Source organism: Camelus bactrianus, chromosome 6 (genome assembly GCF_048773025.1).
Source record: "Camelus bactrianus isolate YW-2024 breed Bactrian camel chromosome 6, ASM4877302v1, whole genome shotgun sequence".
NCBI classification, from domain to species: Eukaryota; Metazoa; Chordata; class Mammalia; order Artiodactyla; family Camelidae; genus Camelus; species Camelus bactrianus.
This window is the reverse complement of record NC_133544.1, coordinates 1,055,731-1,076,175: the sequence shown is the minus strand read 5'-3', so window position 1 is coordinate 1,076,175 and position 20,445 is coordinate 1,055,731. Positions and strand designations below refer to the sequence as shown.

The 20,445-nt window shown below is 53.3% G+C and overlaps 1 protein-coding gene across 5 annotated transcripts; it reads right to left on the bottom strand.

Annotated features, from left to right (window-relative positions):
* Positions 1-1,506: 1,506 nt before the first annotated feature.
* Positions 1,507-11,107, bottom strand: CDCA4 (cell division cycle associated 4). 5 transcript variants are annotated; one of them, XM_045505709.2, is made up of 3 exons: positions 9,881-10,220; positions 8,072-8,170; positions 1,507-3,506 (listed from the first exon to the last, which is right to left on the bottom strand). In XM_045505709.2, exon 3 carries the CDS (start codon positions 3,497-3,499, stop codon positions 2,861-2,863), a length of 639 nt encoding a protein of 212 aa, XP_045361665.2. In that variant the 5' UTR covers positions 3,500-3,506; positions 8,072-8,170; positions 9,881-10,220; the 3' UTR covers positions 1,507-2,860. The 5 variants fall into 5 exon arrangements, with proteins under 5 accessions (XP_045361665.2, XP_074220975.1, XP_074220976.1 ...); XM_074364874.1 differs by lacking the exons at positions 8,072-8,170; positions 9,881-10,220 and adding an exon at positions 10,791-11,107; XM_074364875.1 differs by lacking the exons at positions 8,072-8,170; positions 9,881-10,220 and adding an exon at positions 10,242-10,398.
* Positions 11,108-20,445: the final 9,338 nt, after the last annotated feature.

The window sequence follows — 20,445 nt, the reverse complement described above, 5'->3', positions numbered from 1 at the left end:
ACATGTGACAATGCTTATTCAGAAACCAGGTGGGGATGAAAATACAACATCAAAGCCGGGAGGAAGCCGGGGGGGCAGTTTAGAGGGAAATTCACCAAGTCCAGAAAAGGAACAGAGCTGCGATTAACCGCTACCCGACACAGCAGTGTGTGCCCCAGTTTCCTGACTGTGAGCTTTCTAATCTCCTTCTCAGTGACAGTAACTTCGTATCACTCATCGTCCATAAAGATAGCACGATGTATGTTTATTATTGATGGTTCAGAAGTCTTCCAACTTAAGGACTCACCATTGACCAAGAGGTTGTCAGGGCTGGGAACACTTCCAGAATCTGTGTGTGCAGAAGCAGCTGCAAACACGTACCGTGACCCACTGTGCACAAAGCTTCCCTCACCCGGAGCCCAGATCTGCGTGAAGCTCTGCCGGCCGGCCAGGGGGACGGGAGGAGGCAGGCTGAAGATGGCGGCCACACAACTGCAGCTGGCACTTTCCTTCTGCAAAGTGGACAAAAACACGTGGCCACGCGCACGTGGGAAATTGGAGGGAGTCCTGCACATCCATGTTCAAACCCAGCATCAGCAACTGGCCACCTGCCCCCGCTCCTCTCTGGAGATGCTCTGATGCTTCCGGGGGGTCGGTGTCCAGGTGCCCATTGGCCAGCCCGGCTGGGACGGCAGAGAGGTCCAGCAGAGCCCCACCTCGCCCTGCCTGGGACTTCTAGACCATCAGCAACACCAGGGGCCCCAGAATGACAGTGGGCAGCTGGGGAAGAACTAGGAAAAGCAAAGCAGGGCAGAGAGGCGGCGGGGCTCAGCCACGCCAGCAGTTGGGGCCCTGAAGCCACAGCCGGGGCACAGGCGCTGCCCACTGCCCACCCCCCGCCCACGTACTGTAGGCCCTGCTGCTACTCTGCAACCGAGCAAATTCCCTGTAGACAGAAATGCTAGAGGCACAAAGCACTGCTTCAGGTGTGCGGCTTATAAAACACACTTGACCCAAGGAGAAAATACTTTTGAATCTGAAAGAAGCACCTCGTGGATGCTGCCCAGCCCACATCTCACCCACAGCTCCCCGCGCTGCTGGGGCCCCAGCCCCGGCCCAGATCCAAGGGCCCCGTCCCACACCCATCCCCCGCCGCTGCGCCGGGGAGGGGAGCAGTGTGCCCCTGAAGCCCCGTGCGGTCGGGTAATGAAGACGTCCCGGGTGGGGGAGAGCTCAAGTGGTGGGGCGTGTGCCCAGCGTGCACAAGGCCTTGGGTTCAAGCCCCAGTACCTCTGTTAAAATAAATAAGTAAATAAATAAACCTAATTACCTCCCCCCTCAAGCAAAAAAAAACCAAAAAAAATTAATTAAATATATTTTTTTAAAAATTCATTCCCCTGCCCACCAACACACCCACCTGAAACCCCTTCCCGCCCCCACTGGCTCCATTAGATAATCTGGCTGAACTGAACCAGAAAAGCAGATCCACTCAAGGATTTAGACATGGTAGGTGACTGACAACACATGTCCACTTTGTAGAATAACTTTTTAATAAAATGAGCTGTACATCACTGATACTAAGAAATGCATGAAAGAAAACAACCCTTTCCGGCTAAGGACTAGAGAAGGGAGAAAAAGCATGAGAAATGGGAAGCGTGGGGTGGGGGTGGGGAGAGGGCAGTCTTACTTGTAAACCAGTGAAAAAGATCTAGAAGTTGTGGGAGGTCTCAGTGCCCCCGGCGGGGTCACGGGGCGAACGCACTACCCAGCCAGCCCTGCGGTCGACTGCCCTCAAGATCGAGGGACTATAACGGACGTGTCCAGATTTCTTTAGTTCTAGACTTAAATTTAGTCTTAAAATTCTGTTCCAGCACCAGTTTTACAGAGCGCACGTGAACATTCTCCAGTCCTGCGGTACACAGACCCACGCCCACCCCACCGCGGCAGGCACACGGCGGCCTCCCTGCGCACGGCCCAGCAGCTGGGACAGTCCCGCAGAGGGAGGGCCACAGGGGGAGGGAGGCATCTTCCAGGAGAAGGTCAGCTGTGCTGGGGAAACCGCATGAGAGGGGCCCCGGGAGCCAGATCCTCAGGATGCAGCACCCGAGACACCTCAGGGTGGACTACCTGAGCTTTGCCTCCGAAGACATTCACAAACAGGCACATAAACCCCTCCGAAGTCTGCAATGATGTCTGACGGAGTTCTGGCTCGCATGGCAGACCTCTAACCACGCGAGGACAGAGGCTCCACCAAGCCAGGCCCTCGACCCTGACGGCGCTCTAAGGGGCGCACCGCGTACGGGGAGGGACCGCCCCCAAGTCTGAAGTGGAAACTGCGATGCCCGTACCCTGCCGACTCGGAGGGCAGCGACACTTGTAAAAAGAACAGTGTTTCTTAAAGCTTAAAAAAATGAAATACACCAACTGCAACTGTTGAGTTGTAAGTTCCTAATGTAGCAGCAGCAAACATTCATAGAAAAAATATATTTTTAAGAAAATAGCTAAAAAATCTAAAGTGATAAATGTATAAAAAGCTTAGAAATATATCTTAAGACAAAACATTATCCAAAACATATAAAACATAATTTTAGAAAATCCACCCAGCTGAAGGTGGACACGGTTGACTGCAGCTGGAGGCGTGCGTCCTCCACAGAGCTGGAGCAGGACACGGCGACGAGGCCCAGGGACGAGGGCCGACCAGCCTGCAGGAGACTGCTCGGCACCCCCCGGGGTTGGGGGCAGAGGGGGTGGCCGGTCATTCTCCGAAACACAGGCAAACCAGAGCTGACCCCGGCTGCAGGGCAGCGGGCACCACACCCAGGGCTCCAGCTGACTGCACGGCCTGACAACTCCCTCTGCTCTGCACCTTGCTGGCCGCGGCTCAAGTCTCCACCAGGATCCCCACCACGTGGTCCAGCTCACCCAGGTCCGACTTGCAGCTGGTGCTGGGGGCTGGAGCAGCCATGGCGGCGAGGGCCTCCAGCCCGTCCTGGCCCGACTGAGCGCCGCCCACCACGCCGGTCAGCACGGCGTCCAGGCTGCAGTAGGAGCTGTCCACGTCAGAGAACAGCTCGTCCACGGAGAGGGGGGTGTTACTCTCCAGCGTCTCCAGTATCTGATCGAGGGACTTCTGAAAGCTTCCTTTGTCTTCCAGGGGGCCGTCCCCTTCCCAAATGCTGCTCTGCAGGCCCCTCGGAGCCGGTGCTGCCGGGCCGTCTCCCGCCCCGTCCCGCACCGAGCGGCACAGGAGGTCCGTGGAGACCAGGCGGTCGAGAGGCGCCCGCCCCGTGGTCTGGGGTGCCGCCCCACGCCAGGCCCCGTCCTGTGTCATCTCCTCCTGAATCTGCCGGACCGTGTTGGCGATGAGGACAGAGCGGCACAGGCTGGGCTCCGCCAGTGCGTGGCAGAGCTGCAGCTTCACCAGGGACATGTCCAGGAGCGACTGGCGCTGCCGGCTATAGGAGGGCGCCGCCTCCTCGTCCTCGGTGCACTTCCTCTTTAACCCTCGGGCGAACATCATGCGTGTCCTGTGGAAACCAAGAAACATGCCACTGAGCCCACCCGAGTCCCCACAGACAGGGCCCCAGATTCAGTCTCCGACTGCCAGCGGTGGCCTGTGCAGACAGGGGACCTGGGGCGGGGATAGAGCCACAACTCTGGGCGGCCACAGCCACACGGACACTGCAAAGGTTGTTCCAAAGGACATCGCTAAGCCGCAGCACAACTGTCTCTATCAGAAAAGATAAATGGACCAAAAACAGAAGAAATACATTTTAAAGACCTAGGCTCAAAAGTGACACCCAATTTCTAAGTGTTGGTGCCTATGAGGGAGGTGTCTGTGTGAAACGAGGTGGCCGGGCACAGCCGAGGGCCAAAGAACAGGACAGGCGGCCAGGAGCCTTGTGGTCACCAATGGGCTGACTCTGCTGCAAAGCCACTCAGTCCTGGTCACCGACAGCCACTTCTGCACATCAGACACCGGACGATCAATGCTTTCACAAGCTCTCCCAGACTGTGGAGAGCCCTCCTGAAAAGCTGCGCCCCAGAAGCCACAGGGGAGACACACTGGACGTGCAGGGCGTCCACAGGGTGCTGGCGGAGCAACCTGGGCCCCGCAGGCTGCTTTCCACCTGCCAGTCCCAGCACTCTGCTGGGCGCAGGTGCGCACAGCCAGGGCCTCCGAGGCCATGTGTCCCCTTCCAGTTCCCCGCTCTGGGAAAGGAGGGGTTTCTGGAAGGTCGCAGGGCAGGGGCAGGGTCCTCCCCAGGGCTTGGGGCCTTCTACGGCCACCCCAGGCGGCATCCCTCAGAGCAGGATGAAGATGCTGGTTCCTGGGCCTCAGCCAGACCGGCAGGGGCTCTGGGGGGCCCAGCTGGACGCCACAGGCTCTCTGTGCCACCACCTGAGAGGCAGAAACACAAGGAAGCTGTTCTTCCCAACAGCCTCTAAGCTGGAGGCCTCTGCATAACTAAAACGTGGAGCAGGAAGGGGCAGGGCCCCACCTACCCCGCGACGCCTGGCCGGGCCCTGCCACACCACGGGCTCTCTGTCAAGGTCCGCACCCGCTGGAACAGTACGCTGTGACGCATGAGTTTCCTCTCTTCTCAAGTCCATAAAGTAGCTAAATACTTTTATTTCAAATAATTCATTTGAGTTGGGGTTAGAATCTTTAAAATGTGCAATTTGAAAAATTTTCCTTCTTTTTAAAAGGCAGTCCTGTGGCTCCCAGTGACTGCCGCCGGCCTGTTACCGTGGTGTGCCGGGCGCCAACATCACAGGGCTGTGCGGCGAAGAGGGAACGCGCCGCTGCCCCCACCGCCCAGCAGGCCCGCCAGCCTGGCCCTAAGACAGACAGAAAGAGGCCCCCATCCTCCAAGTCTCCCCTCAGTGCTGTAGCTCTCACCCGCTGTGTGTTAAACATTTAAAAACTTAAATTTAGTGACTTCTTGGGCATTTATCCCAGAGAAAGGAAAACCAATGCTCGTGCAAAAACATGTACAAGAAAGCTTACAGCCACTCCACTCACACTAGCCCAACCGGACACCAGGCCCTTCCTGTGTGGCGAGGCTGCCGCTCTGGCACCAGCACAGGGCGCCCGCGCTCAGCGGTAGAGGACTGACCAGTGGCCGGGGCACTCGGGTGGGTCTCAAGGACTTACGCTGGATGAGAAAACCAATCTCAACAGACTGCACAAGGCAGGCTCCACCTCCGTAAGGATGCTAACAGGACAGGCGGGGGGTGAGCCCCAGGGGGTCTCTGGGGTAAGGGCATCCCTCTGCATGGGGGCTGAGGTGGTGGGTCCTGGAAGCTTGGCGTGTGCTCCAGCTGCCCAGAACCACACGCGAGCGAGCGCGCGCACGCGCGCACACACACACACACACACACAATCAGATCAGCTCTGTGGCCCTTGGAAGCCGATTTCCTGGTGGGGACGGCGTGTCTGGGCACCCAGTGCAGAGCCAGCACTGGGAGGCAGGGCAAGGGTGTACCTCCAGGACGTTCTTTACAACTTCCTGTGGGCCTATACTTATTTCCAAATAAAAGTTAGAAAACTAGGTGACCGTAGCTGTTTTCCCTTGAGACAAACTTCCCAGAAAAGTGAATAGGTCTAACTGACCAACACAGCCACTGAAGCCATCCAGCTTCCGTCACAACCCCGTGCGTGAACACCTGTTTAGCGACTATTTTTAAATGAATGAAAGAAAGAGCTTACCACTAAATCACACAAAAAAGTATTTCAGTCTCTTCAGGTAATAAAGGATTTGAGCTTTTTGTCTTGGCTACACATTCAACTTCTACAGTTTTTCCCCCCAACTACTGGTGTGAAAGTCACTGGCTTAAAACTTCTAAGCATCTTGAAAATTAATATAAATTATGTCAAACTATAAAGAGACACCCTGTGTGTGGGGGGACTAAGTTTCAAGGGTTCCTCTGTAGCAAGTCAATCACCACTTGGCTTTTCAACCAAACCTGAAACTCGGACTCTGCATGAGGACAGACTTAATTTAGGGCCCAAACTCCTTCGAAAAACACAATTAAGCCCCAGTTTACAGACAGAGGAGGTGGAGCCGCCCTTCTCACTGGCAGGTCCGGGCTACGGGAGGTCAGGGAGCCACATGGGGCTTGAGGGGGGGGCGGCAGAGCCCATGGCTGACCCATCACACAGGAAGCTATGTGGGGCTCCCCGGGACCCCACGTCTCTTTCCTCCAGGGGTCCTCAAAAAGCCCAGGGCACAGATTCATGAGGGGTCAACCCAGAGCAAGCCCCTCTCTCCAGAGGCTAAATTCAGAGCCATTGCAGCTCCCAGGGCAGCACCGCCAGGAAAGATGCCCAGAGGGCACCCGTGTGACTCTGCTCTGAGACACGGAACAGACACAGGGATGCCGGTTGACTGTCCCAGAGCCGACCCATCATGCGCAGGAACCAGCCCAGGAAGCTGCCTGCTCCCCACACGGCAGACCTGCGGGAACTCAGACCTCTATCTCCAGCGACAGCACAGAAAGCCAAACAACCTGTAGCAGTTGCCCCGTGGCCGGCCAGTGTGTGACCAATACCCGACAGCATCCATCATTTTGTCCCTGCGTCCGACTTAGGACCAACAGGAGAAAGGCAGGCATGCCCCCAGCCATCACGGGGTGCCTGCATCTCGTCCCACAGCCCCCATCAGGACCCTGCTGCCTTCATCCCTGCCAGCCAGGCAGTGGTGGCTCCCTCTGGAGGCAGCAGTGCCTCTGCTCTTCAAGCCACTCCCCGCAGAGCAGATAATGGGGAGAGAATGAGATAGCGCAAGCAAAGACCCTAGGGAGCCAGTTATGCCAGGTCTTCCTGGCGTTTCCAGGCACATCCTCCTCTGCGTGTTTGCCTGTTTGAGTCACGGCTAGTCCCGCCTTCCTTGCTCATCTCATCCTCCGTGTCATGCGGAAGTTTACCGTCACTTCTGACAGCCACTGTCCCACCTACAAACGCGGGGGCGGGGGGGGGGGGTGCGTGCTGCTGGGGCCAGGGCAGGGGCACTGTCACAGGACGTGGTGAACCCGCCCAGCTGCTTCCCAGGAAGGATGAACCAGCTCACCCTCCACTAGTTCCTCTGCCCTGATCTGTTCACCTTTGCTGGGAGCCCCCCTCCCCGCCGCCGCCTCCCTGGACCACACCCCCACTCCACTCCCTCATGGCACTCTGCCAGCTCCGGTCTGTCTCGCCACTCTGAATGAAACATTATTTAAGATTTAAAATAAGCGTGCTCGATGGGTAAAGTGGGGGTGTGTCTGACAATGGAATACTACTGGGCAACAAAACCCACGAGAGGCAACAACCTGCAACAGTAAATCTCAAAACACCACGTGAACAACAGAAAAACAGGCGCCATGCGATGCTACTCACATGAACGCGCAGAAAGGCCGAGCTAACCCAAGTTGTTGCCACGGAGGAGTCGGGCCTGGAAAGACCGGACGTGTCGAAATCACTGAACAGCACAACTAATGTCTGTTCATTTCATTGCACTAAATATAAACAAAAATGCACAAACAAACAAGGTGACGGAGGTGGGGGGTTGCCACTACATTAATTTAAATCTAAAACCACTTTAGATGCTGCCTCTGCAGCCACGTCTCACTCAGTATGCCGATCTCACTGGGCCTGCCAGGACAAATACACACTCAAAACCATTCTCAGTCACTCCTTTCCTATGTTCCAAAGCCTGAGCAACCGTCAACTGGTGTGATACTCAACACAAGAAAGTGCTGGCAGACTTATCAGTAGGGGAGGGAGGAGCCCAAGGACAGCGCCGACATGCTGTCACCCAGAGCCTGTTTCAGGGGACGATTCAGGCTGGGCTCAGTGGGTGGCCTCTGAGGGTCCCCCGCCCAGACACCTGTGTTTGGGACAAAGTCAGAAAGGACCCTGAGAGATGCCCAAGGCAGAGGCAGGGACACAGATTCCCCTCCCCTCCAGGCTGGCTTGGCTAAGTCATAGCCCATGACTGTGGCCTGAGGGCACTCAGCCCTTCTAACTCAGGGTGACACAAAGCCCCACAGCTTCCAGACTGTCCTAACTGCGGAGTCCCGAACAAAAATTAGTTAGGTTATTACCCACCTCCATCACCACCGCAATCTGCCGGCAGGTCTTGCCGCGTATGTAGCTAAATGCCCACGTCCCTCCAAGTCCTCTTGGTCAGCACGCTCCTCTTGGAGCCTGTCAATGTCAGGGTTTGCCCCTCTGTCACTGCACAGCACTGCCCTCAGCCTCCTCCAGACCAAGCGCCGACTGGACAGAGGAAAATGAAGGACAGAAAGCCAGGGAGGCGCTGCACCTGCCCACCCAGGGCATCCCCACCCCCCAGGCAAAGGAGACCCCAGTCACAGGGGCCAGGCCACCTCTGCTGCAGCCACTCACACAGTGTGGCCAGCAATCCCGTGAGACCCCCAGATCCAGGCCAGGGATAGACTCATCACCACCTTCAGCCACTGCCAAGCACTCTTAGGAGTGTCAGGTTTTTAAGGCAAATCCACATGAACACTCTCAGTTTCCGTCTCAAGGTCAGATTTGCTTTGAAATACTCAGCAAGATTCTGAGATCTGCCTCTGAGTCAGGTGTGGGGGTCATCACTTGACTACCATCTGTCCGGACTTTTCATAGGCTAGCACTAAAAAGTTGATTTCAGCTACTTTTGTTACTTGGAGTAAAACACAACCTTTCTTTGCCTGGGAATATGTTCCAATAGCAAGTTGAAAGAAACCTCCCAGCCCTCTTTCTAAGACAAAACCAGCCTCTCTCGTTAAAAAAAAAAAAAAAAAAAAAGGTCTCAACTGATTTTTTATTCTGAATTGCAACGTTAATTGCAAAACATGGTGAAACTTGAAAATAAAGAGCAACTGTAGCAGGAAAGTCATACAACGTGAAACTTAATTTGGTAAGCAGGCAGCATCTGTCTTTCTGTGAACTCAGCCCCGCTCCGCTGTCCGGTGCCAGCAACACACGGCCCCAGGAGGGAAACCCTCTAGTTGGACCATAGCTTCTCCCAGCAAACAGTGACCTGGTAGACGCTTTCCCTGGTGATCCTGTTTTGGGGACAGTACGCTTTGAAAATGTAGAGTTAAGCTTGCCTCTGACTTGCGGAAGCAAAGGTCTGGTACTTTCCCCAGTCAGAGCTCGCTGGCTCCCACGTCTGACTGAGGCGGGGAGGGGCAGGCACGAGGAGGCCACTGAGGACAGTTCCCTTAGCAGCCAGGGTCCCAGAATCCTCTTCCCACATCGCACCCCCTTCCCCTGGCTGCCCCCGCCCGGGTGCGGGGGAGCAGGCAGGGTGCCAGGCTCAGGCCACCCAAGGCTGGTGTCATCTGCTCCCTGATATTCGCTGACCAGCTTAAAGACAAGCTGGCTCTCCTGCAGTGTGAGGAGGGAAACTATTGCAAAACATTCTTAACGTTCTCTTTCAAAACAATTAAAACTAAGACACAAGGGGAAAGAACTCAAACTGAAACTCCCAGGCAGGCAGCCTGCTACAGGGAGGAGGCCCTGCCCTCCAGGGTTCCAGAGAAAGGTGCCCCTGGCCGGGCCATTTCTGGGCACTCTAGTACCAACAAAACCCAGATTTGCTAAAAGGACCTAAGATGAAATCCAAGCGTTCCGCTGCCAACACCCACACCCACCCCTCATTCTACAAACAGCGCAGATTAGGAAGGACATTTAGAAACAGAGAAAATGGAAGGTTAGGCGGTTAGGTGGGGTGCAGGGTGGGGTGGATGCAAGGACGTGTGGAGGGGTGACAGAGGCGGCAGCCACCGGGCACTCTGGTCAGAGCTGAAATACAAGGCGGCCGGACAGGTGGCTCCGCCAGGGCCCCACAGGTCTCTAAGGGGGGCCTTAGTGGGGACCGGGAGGAGCAGGAGGGCCTGCACTGACCTCTCCCGAGTCAAAGGTCAGAAGACAACGTGGGGCAGCCCAACAAACCCATCTTCAGTGCTTCTCCTCTTAAGAGCCCCCGATTTGGTCAAAGCCAAGGCGATGTTACTCTCGGACTGCACCGGTGCGGGACAGGCAAGTTCAGGCTGCGGCCGCTCGGGGGGAATCCCAGGTGGAGGGTCGCTCGTCCGGCGGGCAGGGGCGCGGGTCGTCGCGGCAGCGCCCCTCCCCCGACGGCCCCCGCCCCCGGTCGCCCCCTCCCCCTTGGCTGCCCCCAGCCATCCCGGGGGCCCCCGGGGCGGAGGGGCCGGGCCCGCCCCGCGGCCTCACAAAGGCCCGCCGGCCCTGCCGGGACGCTCACCTGGCCGCCCGCAGTCCGCGCCGCCCGCGCCGCCGCCGAGGGAGGAGCAGCCGGAGGGAGGGGCGGGGCCGCCGGGGAGGGGCGGGGCCGCTCCGCGCCCACAGAGGGTCCCTTCGGGGTCGGCCGCCCGCGCCCGCTGATTGGCCGGGCGCGGGGGCGGGGCCTCCGGTTCAAACCGTGGGCGGGGCCTGGCGCGCGATTTTCCGCGGGGCCGCGTCGGCCGTTGGGCCCGCGCCCTCCGCTGCCCCGCCCTCGCCGGCTCCCAGGTCTCCGCGCGTGGCCCTAGTGCGCCTGCGCCGGACCTCCCGGAGGGGAGGGGAAGGGAAGGGAGGGGAAGGGAAGGGAGGGGAAGGGAGGGGAGTGGAGGGGAGTGTTAGCTCCCACCGCTCTCCCCAGCGTCCTGTCCTCGCGGCGCCGAGAACGCGAGAAAAGAAAGGGGCAAGGGTTTGCAAAGAAGACCTAAAATATTTACTCCCAGACGACAAGGTTTTGAACATAGGCGACCCAGAGAATCTCATTTTAGCTGGCTTGGGCTTCATAACAAAATACCTTGAATGGGTGACTTAAGCCGCGGAAACTGAGTTCCTCATCGTCCTGGAGGCTGGACGTCCAAGGTCAAGGTTCTGACGAGCTGTGAGCTCGCTTCCTGACTTGCAGACAGCAGCCTCGTCCTTGCGCGGCCTCCGCTGGGCGTGCGAAAGAGAGAAGGACCTTGCCTCTTCTCCCAAAGCTGTGAAATGAAACTCGAATTTTACAGCAAGACAAGAAAAACGTAAACAAAAGTCTTCTCTGCCCTTTGGCCCTCTCTCCCCTGCTGTGCATTGTGTATCTGCATTCTACATCGACCAAACCTTCCCCGTCAGCAGAAATCCCCCCTCAACTGTGCAGAGCAACTTAAGACGAGCCCTTAAAGATAACATTCCTCCTTGACAAGGAGTCCCCGGCACTCGGATCTGGGTTATGTGAACTGTTAATAATGCGTCATTTGATATACAGCCCCGTCTCAAAAAGCTTATCTGTGTCTTGACTTCTAACAGGAGGCATAGTTCTTGGAACTTTCAGAATTGCTGTTACTCACTCAGGCCCACAGAGGAAGCACCGTCCAGCCCACGCCAAGGAACTGGCGGCGGTTCACGCACCGCTGTGGTCGACGAGGCTCCGCACTAGCCCTGGGACCCGAACTGCAGAGTGATGTCATCCGGCGCTGCGCGCTGACGGGGCTTGGGGTCCCAGTGCCCGGACTTCGGGGGGCCTGACCTGGCACTGAGCTCTTGGAAGAGGAGCGTTTTCTCCAGCTGGTGGCAGAAGAGGAGGTCACAGAGTCCCAAGCGTGAGAAGGACTGCGGACGCTCCCTACAGCGGGGGCAGCCCTGGCCGACATCTCGAGGAACAGGGACCTCAGGGCACAGCCATGGGACCTGGATTCTGCCACCCGCGGGATCATGCTCGGAAAGGATCCCAGGCTCCAGGAGAGAAGGCAGTGTCCTTGATGCGACCATGCTGGACGTCTGACCCAGACTGTGAGCTAAAAAATGGATGTCACTTCAAACCACTGCATTTGTGGTGGAAGAAAGCCGGGACAACCACCAGGAGAGAAAGCACGGGGAGCAGCCCTTGTCAGTAGGACGCACAGGACTTACCTGACTTGGGGTGGCCTGTGTCTCACACATCTGGACCCACATTCGCCCAACCAGCCTCTCCCTGGCCTCCAGATGTAGCACCGGCTCCTCCTCTCTACGGCTCTTGGATGTCGTGAAACAGAACTCCTGCCTCCACCCGAAGATTCCTGCTTCATTCACTGCTCCATCAGCCGCCTGACACTCAGCCAGAACCCCCAGGATCCTCCTGAATCCTCTCTTTTCTGGGACCCACCCCTAGTCTGCCCGCCAGTTCAGCCTTTGAACTGATCCAGACCCTGCCCACCTCTGGCCGCTCCGCTGCTGCCACCTCCTTCAGCCTTGGCAGCTCTTGTTTGACTATCTTTTCAGGGCTGTTGTCGGCAGATCACCTTGAACAAAGAGGGTCTCTCCCCTAATGAAGGGCAGGTCTTTGCTGTCCAACATGAGCAGGGATGGGCAGGTTTACCAGCCATCCCTTGAAAAGACTGGTGTTTCCCGGCCCAGGGTTCCTTAGCCATGTGCATGACACCTGAGCACTCCTCATGAGCCAATGGGGCTTGGGTGCAAGGGGCACCAGTGCAGACAGAGTGCCCACTACCCCATGAGAATTAACTCCTTTGTCTTGGGTGTTTGGCCACATCCAGGACATGGGCAGGCCCACTTGCTGGCTGCAAGCAGGGGGACGTCTCAGACCCTTCAGGTCTTGTCGCTAAGCCTCTTCCCTCCACCACCTCCCCCTTCATAGGGACCAGCTGTTGGCCTGTCAGGGGAGCAAATAAGCAGATATGTGAGTAAGTGATGAAGAAGGCTAGGTTTCTCACTGTCAAAGGGAGTTGCAAGAAAGGAAAGGGAGTGGGTTAGACCAACTCCTGGGCTGGACTGAAGTTGGAGGTAGCCATGCAAATTCACAGTTTAAGGCAGAAAGACACTGACAGGGATGCAGACGTGCGTCTGCACTTACGTATGTAGAGACATACATGTATTTTCCAGCTCTAGAAATAATGCTAGCCTGGTAGCCATGAGCATCCCTGGGGCCCAGATCTTGGTTTCTAACCACCACTTTCCACCTGAAAGGAACCACGGGTTCTTGGAGAAAAGGCAGAACCTAGGGCTGAAGCAGAGTAAATTCAGCAAATACTGTACCAGAAAGTAAGTGTCAACTTTAATAATATAATAGCCAGTTACTTCACTAGCAAAGATGAGTTTATTCAGAAATAGCAGAGGAATTGCAATCCAGGATATGCAAACTATGGTGGACTCCAGGCAGCTGCACAGAACAAAGGAGGGGATGTAAGAGCAGAAGTCTGACTAACACAGCTAACAAAGAGGCTTCCCCGATGCCAAGGCTGTGTGCTGCCGGTCCGCTGATTCATTTGGACACACCTTGTTTTTCTTTTTGTTTACTCGCTCTATTCCTTTGCTAAAATGGCCCCTAACCTTCCCTATACATTCTTTTACCCCAAATAGCTTATTTTTTTTTTTAACCCAGATGCTGTTTTTCAGAAAGAAAGTCCCAAGTTGATGACCTCAGAAGAATCGACAGACCCTATTTTCAGTGACGCCAGATGAACTTATCAAGCCTAAGAAGAACACAGCACCACAAACCGCCCCGGTTGTTGTCACTCTTCTGCTCTATCCAGTTTTCTATAAAACCTCAAGACCCCAACCCCAAGATGGATTCACAGTCTCTAAGGAGCTAGCCTGCTGGGACTCCCCCTTGCCTGGCAAAACAATAAAGCCACTCATTTCTGATTCTCCCAAAACTCTGTCTCTGAGCCTGAATTCGTCTTTCGGGGCACAGAGACCAGTTTCTTGGAAAAGGAGGGGAGTTGGGAGAGGCTGTGATAAGCAAATAGTCCCTTGGAGGAGCTGGGAGTCCAGCATATGGAGGCTTCTCATTGGCTAGGCTGGACAGTCTCTGATGGGCTGGGCTGTCAGGGGCGGAGCATTTCCTTCTTCCCGCTACAGAGTAAGTACTTTCTGTGGGAGATGAAGGTGCCTGTCTCTTTCTGTTTGGGGTAACTGAAGATGCAAGGTGGGCATGAGAGCGCCCCCTACACGTCTGTCCCGGTACTGCTTCAGCTGAGGTTTAATTCATTCCTCATTTCCCCCTTTCGACCAAGATCTTTCCTTGGAAGCATCACTGATCGAGAGTCAGAATCTCCGTGTGCAGTGGTGCCAGGATGGATCCTCCCCAGTTGTCAAGTCCCAGGTTGGAGGGAAGACGCAAGAATCAGAGACTTCACAAGGCCATATCTGAGTAACAAGGGTTAGTCCACAGTACTTGATGGGGCCCTTCCAGTGAGGCTGGAGAGAATCCTTTTGGAGGTGCCTTTTCCAGGACACAAAATCCCCAGGCTGTAGAGAGTGATGTTTGTTTTCATCTCCTGGGAATGCACTGCAAAAAGAGTGTTCTACCAGAGCCTGGCTATTTTTAATAGATGTAATTAGGCCTTTACAGTATTAAAGTTTGTCTACCTTATCAGCTCTGGATCAAAGGAAGCAGGATCCAGGTGCACTGGGCATCCTGTTACAAAGAACAGAGACTCCCATCAAACCTATGCAAGTGCACACATCGTCACGACAACAAGGGCATTTAATCAGAACTTCAGAACTTTCAGAGGAGCAGGTAGGGAGAGAAAGATGAATGGTTCATCCTTGGTTGAGAAGATACACTTTTCTAAATTCCATAAGTTATAGATAGTTTAAAGGAGAGGAGCAAAGGGGGTCCTTTACATCTGGGAGACAAAACATTAAGGTAATCAGTTTTCCATTAGAGTTTTAGAAATTCTTATCCGATCAGTTCAGTGTTATGATCTTAAAGTTATCAAAAACTTGTATTCCAGAGTACCTGTCAGAGATCTTTCCATGAATTTCTCTGAGATTAAAGTTAATTTTAGTATAAAGCAATAACAGCCTATAAATGACAAGAAGACTTGAAAATGCTTATTATCAAAGATTTTGGTAAAAGTTCAATATTATGGAACTGACAATGAAAACCTGCATATTTCGGTGATATACTTTTAAATTATGACTGATAACATTATATCAGGACATCTCAGAACTTCAGGAATTTCATACAACCTTAGAATAGTTATATTAGCATATACCTACACAATATAAGGTAAAAAGATTTAGTATTCCTTCTTATTTGACAAGCATCTGATGATATTTAACACACCAAATAAGCCTGCTTAGTTTAACATTTTACCAGGTGAGAGACAAATCCTTTGAGATATTCCAGGGGCCCTCTGGAAGAACCCAGAGTTAGTTCAAGGTCAGAAAGACTTCATTTAGAACCCAATTTGGGGATTTGTCAAAAATCTCAAAAGGTTTTGGACATTTGGCTGGATAGGACTACAGACCATTAAGAAATGATACTTAATTATCAATCTGGCCAAAGTAATGAGAAAACAAGCACAAAAGGTTACACAGACTTAAGCAAATGTCACTCTCCCGACACTGCGAGGCTCTTAACTTCTTAAGTAATCAAGGCTCTGACCAAGGCAGCCACAGTGCCAGCGGGACCGGCTCAGCAAACCTTGGCCTTTTAGCAAATGAAAGACACTTCGTTTTAGTTTTACGTAAGTGCAGTACTGATTTTAAAGTTTATTTTTAATATGCTTTTAACAGTAATTCAACCTTAGCCAGCTTGACTGCACATAAAGTTCCTGTTTTCAAAGATTCCTTTTCCACGAACCTACAACTTAGTATTTTCATCCAGCTTTCATCCTGTCTTTTCTCTTTCCTAGTCTGAAACAACCAGCTTCACTTTAGGACAAAATTACTTTCTTTCCCTCAACAAAATTAATTCCCATTTCTCATACCTTTCCTCACCAAAACCACACTGCTTTCCTTGTACACAGAGTTGTTTCCCCTTATTATTTCTAGTAACTGTAAACAATTGTGAATGGTCCGGTACTGGCAGATTTAGGAACACATTGCAGAATTCCTAACAGCACATCATCCTCATGGTGCATTTTCCAATGTGGCATGTTGACCAATAGACCAAAATATCTTTGGTTCCTTTGCAAAGTGGATTAACCTATTTTTAGTAATGTTTTAGTATTTTATCTTATTTAGGAATGATCTAGGCATTTAACGCTTATCCATCATTTAATTTAGCTTAGCAAAACTGTAGGGCTTCAGGTTGCCAAAAAGTTTGGAGGAAGCCATTGAAAAGATTTACCTAGAAACTTCTATCCCGCTCACATCCATTCAGTTCACTTGTTTTCGACAGTCACGTTCAGACCACTCACGAAAATGTTTATCTTACCAAGTTATTTTCCTTGCTGATAAATTTATTAGCAAGGATAATATGGACGTGTCTGACCAATAAAGCCAGGTAGGATGAACACTGTATACCTGCATTGCTCTCAGAGTTGAACACCCCAAAGACATGCCTATTTTACTTAAGCCAACAACTCCCCCAGAATTAATCCCGGATCACATAAGGATGAAAAGCACATAGGCCAGTCTGTTATGTGTTAATCCATATAAGAGCTTGTTTGTTTTTAAGCCAATTAATTAGAACTCTTTTACAAATAAATTTTAACAGTACCAACCAGAAGTAGAAGAGAAAAATTACACCACACACCTACAACATACATATATATACAGACACGTGGAAATACGGACAGATGCAAGCAGGGACCTACGGCTCCGTCTGAAGTCTTAGGCGCGGCCCAGAGGTAAGCGCAGGCGCAGTCAGGCCCAAGCTGCGCCTCGGGCGGGCGGAAGGGCGCTTTCACAGCCGTCCGTGGGGCTGGCTTGCCTTATTTTTCTTTCAGAAGCTCCTGCAGACCAGCCAAAGAACGCATTACACTGTCTCCAGAGAGGCTGGGAGTCCTCTCTGTTAAGGGTGCCCCTTACTTACTTAAAACAAAGGTTCCCCCTTTTGAACAGGAGATGATTTACCAGCAACTGCGGCAAACACACAGAAGCAGAAAGCAGGTTTCTTCCCAGGAGCCTTGGAGTATACTGGTCTATTATGAAAAATCTAGGACAGCTGCTATTTAAATCTTTTCTTCCAGTTGTTACTTGCTCCAGTTGACTTAGAAACAATAATTAAAGGCTTAGCATTTGGGTCCAGTTGTAAAGGGGCAGCTTTTTGCAGAGGAGAGCGTGGGATGGGGTGAGGCTGCCAGCCGACCGCAAGAAGGCTGCTGGGGGCGGGGTCTGAGACAGGGGGTGGAGTCTGAGACAAAGGGGTGGAGTCTGAGGCAAGGGGCAGGGTCTGAGACAAGTGGTGGGGTCTGAGACAAAGGGAGGGAGGAAGATGTTCTAGATGGTGCGCAAGACAAAGCAGCTGGGGGAGGGAACACAAGGAGCAAGCACCAGGCTTGGTAAGCCATTTTGTTCTTTTCTAGTTTTTTGGTTGTTTTGGCCAATTTAGAAATGGTATCTTGCAAAGAGGCGATTTTAGAGTTTTGCGCACATTTGGAAACTCCCAGATACGAATGAAAATAAACTACCATTAATTTTACTTAATTTTAGAACCGTGGTCCTCCAATGTAATCTTGAGAAAAGAGTTCCAGAAGATCGAAAGTTCCCCGTAGTGGCAACTGTAATTGCAGGTTACTTCTAGTTTGCTCTGCACGCTTAGTTACAATGTGCATCTCTGGGGTCCATAGTTTCTAAACATGCAACTGGCCGGAGGCCTGAAGGCAGGCTGGGATGGTCAGGATCCCACTTCCCTGCGTTCCCCTAGAAACCCAAGAGTGGCCCCAAGTCCCAGCCAGACTCCAGAGGGTTTAAAACAAACTCTTAGATCCCAGTTAGCATGTCCCCAGTCGAGAACCCCATGACCGCGCTCCAGAAAAAACTGAGTTCTCACCAAGGACAAAGCCTTGAACCAGAAAGGACGCAGGATTTCCGGATCCCTGGTTAAGTCTGAGAACTCAAAACACAAAAAGAGCAGAGCTTGGAATCCAAGAGACGTCGCAGCAAGCCAAACTCAGGTAGCGATTCACAGCGGCAGTGACCACAGGGCTTCCAGGCGGGCACCCCACTTGAGTCCAGGAGCTGTCATCTCTCGGGGGGTTGCCTCCTTTGGGTCCCACTGATGAAACGAAATATGTCATCTATCATAATATAATAGCCAGTTCTTTTACCAGCAAAAGCGAGTTCACTCAGGAATAGCCAGAGGAATTGCAGTTCAGGATGTGCCAGATGGGGTGGACCCCAGGCAGGTCCGGAGAACCAGGGCGGGGAACTTGCTTTTGCAGGGGGAGAGGGGAATTGGGAGGAGCTGGAGGAGCCGGGGCCTGAAGGATGGAGGCCTCTCCCTGGCAGGGCTGTTATAGCTCTGGGCCACCCCACGGCAGAGAGCAGCTTTCTTCTCCCTGTTGGATTGTCAGTGCGGGCGCCTTCCTGGGGGTGATGCAGGCCACGTCTCTCCTGTCCTGACTCCTCCTTTTTTTTTCTTCCAGGTTCTACACTGAGGTTTTATTGTATTTTAATTGAATTTTTATCTGGATAATTACAGATTCACACACAGTTGTAATAAATACTACAGAAATATCTCTTGTTCAGTATTCCCAGTTTCTCCAAAGGCAGTTATTTACACATCTGCAATATAACATCACAATCACTAATACAAACCACCAGAGTTGTTCAGATGTCTCCAGTCTCACCCTCACTCATGTGTGTTCATTGAACGCTATAGAATTCAATCACATGTTTAGGTTCATGTGTTCCCTGCTACAGTCAAGACACTAAATACGGTAACACCACATGCCTCCTTCCTGGTGCCCTTGTGAGCCACACCCGTTTCCCGGTCCCCTTCCATCCCTGATTCCTGGCAGCCACACATCTGTTTTCTGTGCCTGACTCCTATTTCAGTCTCTTTAATTCCACAGTAGGAAGTTTGCCGCTTTTGTGTACAGTGGACATTATTTCAAAGTAAAAAGTTGGATAAAAGCATAGACACAAAATAATTCCATATTGTTTCTATGCGTTCCTACATAGGCAAGCGAATGTTTAGGGAAAGTGCAACTTCTGTGAGTACGCATGGATGTAGTAATAAATGAAAGAAAACGGTGTCCTTTGAGACTGAAGAGACACGGCAGGGGTGTCAGTGGGAGAGAATGGAAGGAGCAGACAGAAGTGGACGGCCGACACTCCCTCTGATGTGGAGCAGGCCCTGGGCACAAGAGCTGTGATGGACTGGAGGCAAATGTCATTAGCCCTGAAGAGGCCAAGGAGAGGGATGGGCAGGTGCCGGGCACAAAGGCCCTCCCCTATGTGTCGGCTTCCTGCTCAGATGGCTTTGCCCACAGAGTCTCAGAGTGGCTGCAGCAGCTCCAGACCTTGTACCCAGTCTCATGACAGGTTCCAGGAAATAGAGAGCCTTTCCTCTAAGAGGAAAACTGAAGTCCTGGCCCACCTCTCATGGGCAGAATTGAACACATGCCATTCCAGCGGCACTTGGCTTAGGGCAGAGGTGCTCAAGGTGTGGGCTTGCCCCAGCCACAGGAGCCTCTCCTGGGAACTCGGCATGGATGCAAGTTCTCTGACTCAGAATCTCTGGGGCTGGGTACCATCTGTCTCTGTCTTAAGAGGCCTGTCAGGTGATTCTGATGCAGGCTGAGGTTTGAGGAGCAATCAGAGCCCACCCCGAGCCCAAACCCAGGGGTGAAGGGGCAGGCTGGGCAGGGTGGGCTGGTCACTCCAGGCAGGTCAGGAGTGGTCATGATGGAGGAGGGTGACTGTGTCCTCAGCAGCAGAAACAACAGGTGCCTCTGCTCACCTCAGCTGACAACCTTGGGGTGAGGCTGGGAGGTGGTCCTGGGAGGGCGGAGGGCAGAGCCCACAGGGGACCCTTGGCCACGCTGCCTGCCTGTTGCTTGAAGCCCAGGTCTCTGTCATCGGGGACTGTGGACCCCAGAGTCATGAGTCATGGATACGTGGGGGCTATGGGGGCCGAGGTCTCTCAGCCCACCCTCCTTTGGGCTGTGGTGGTGCCAGACTGTCCCTTCAGGGGCCTTGAGGCGGCAGTCTGGACAAAGGGGGTCTGATGTGTCTTTTTTTTAAACAGCTTTATTGAGATGTGATCGTGTACCGAGGAGCTCACCCTTTTAAAGTGGACAAGCCGGTGTTTTCAGTGTATTTGCACATATGTGCAAATAGCACACAGTCGATGGTAGAACATTTTCATCCCCTGGGAAAGAGCCCCATGCCCTTTGGCTGTCACCCTGGCGTTGTCCCCATCCCCAGGCCCAGGCCCAGGCCACCCCTTACCTACTTGTAGGTTTCCCAATTCCGGCCTTCTCAGAGAAACGCAGTCACACTTTGCTGACCTTCTGTCACCTAGCGCGTTTTTGAGGTTCATCCACAATGTAGCAGGTGTCAGAACGCGACTCCTTTTCGCGGCTGAGTGACAGTGACCGCGTCGTGTGACAGGCCACGTTTGCTTACCCGTCGCCCACGGTTGGACATTCGGCTCCGGGGAGCACTGCTGCTAGGCGCACACGTGGGCTCTCAGCGCGCGTGGGTGGCTCCTAGGACTGGCGCGGCGGGTCACGTGGGACTCCGTGTTGATCGTGATACTGCCAGACTGTTTTCACAGCGGCTGCACCACTTCA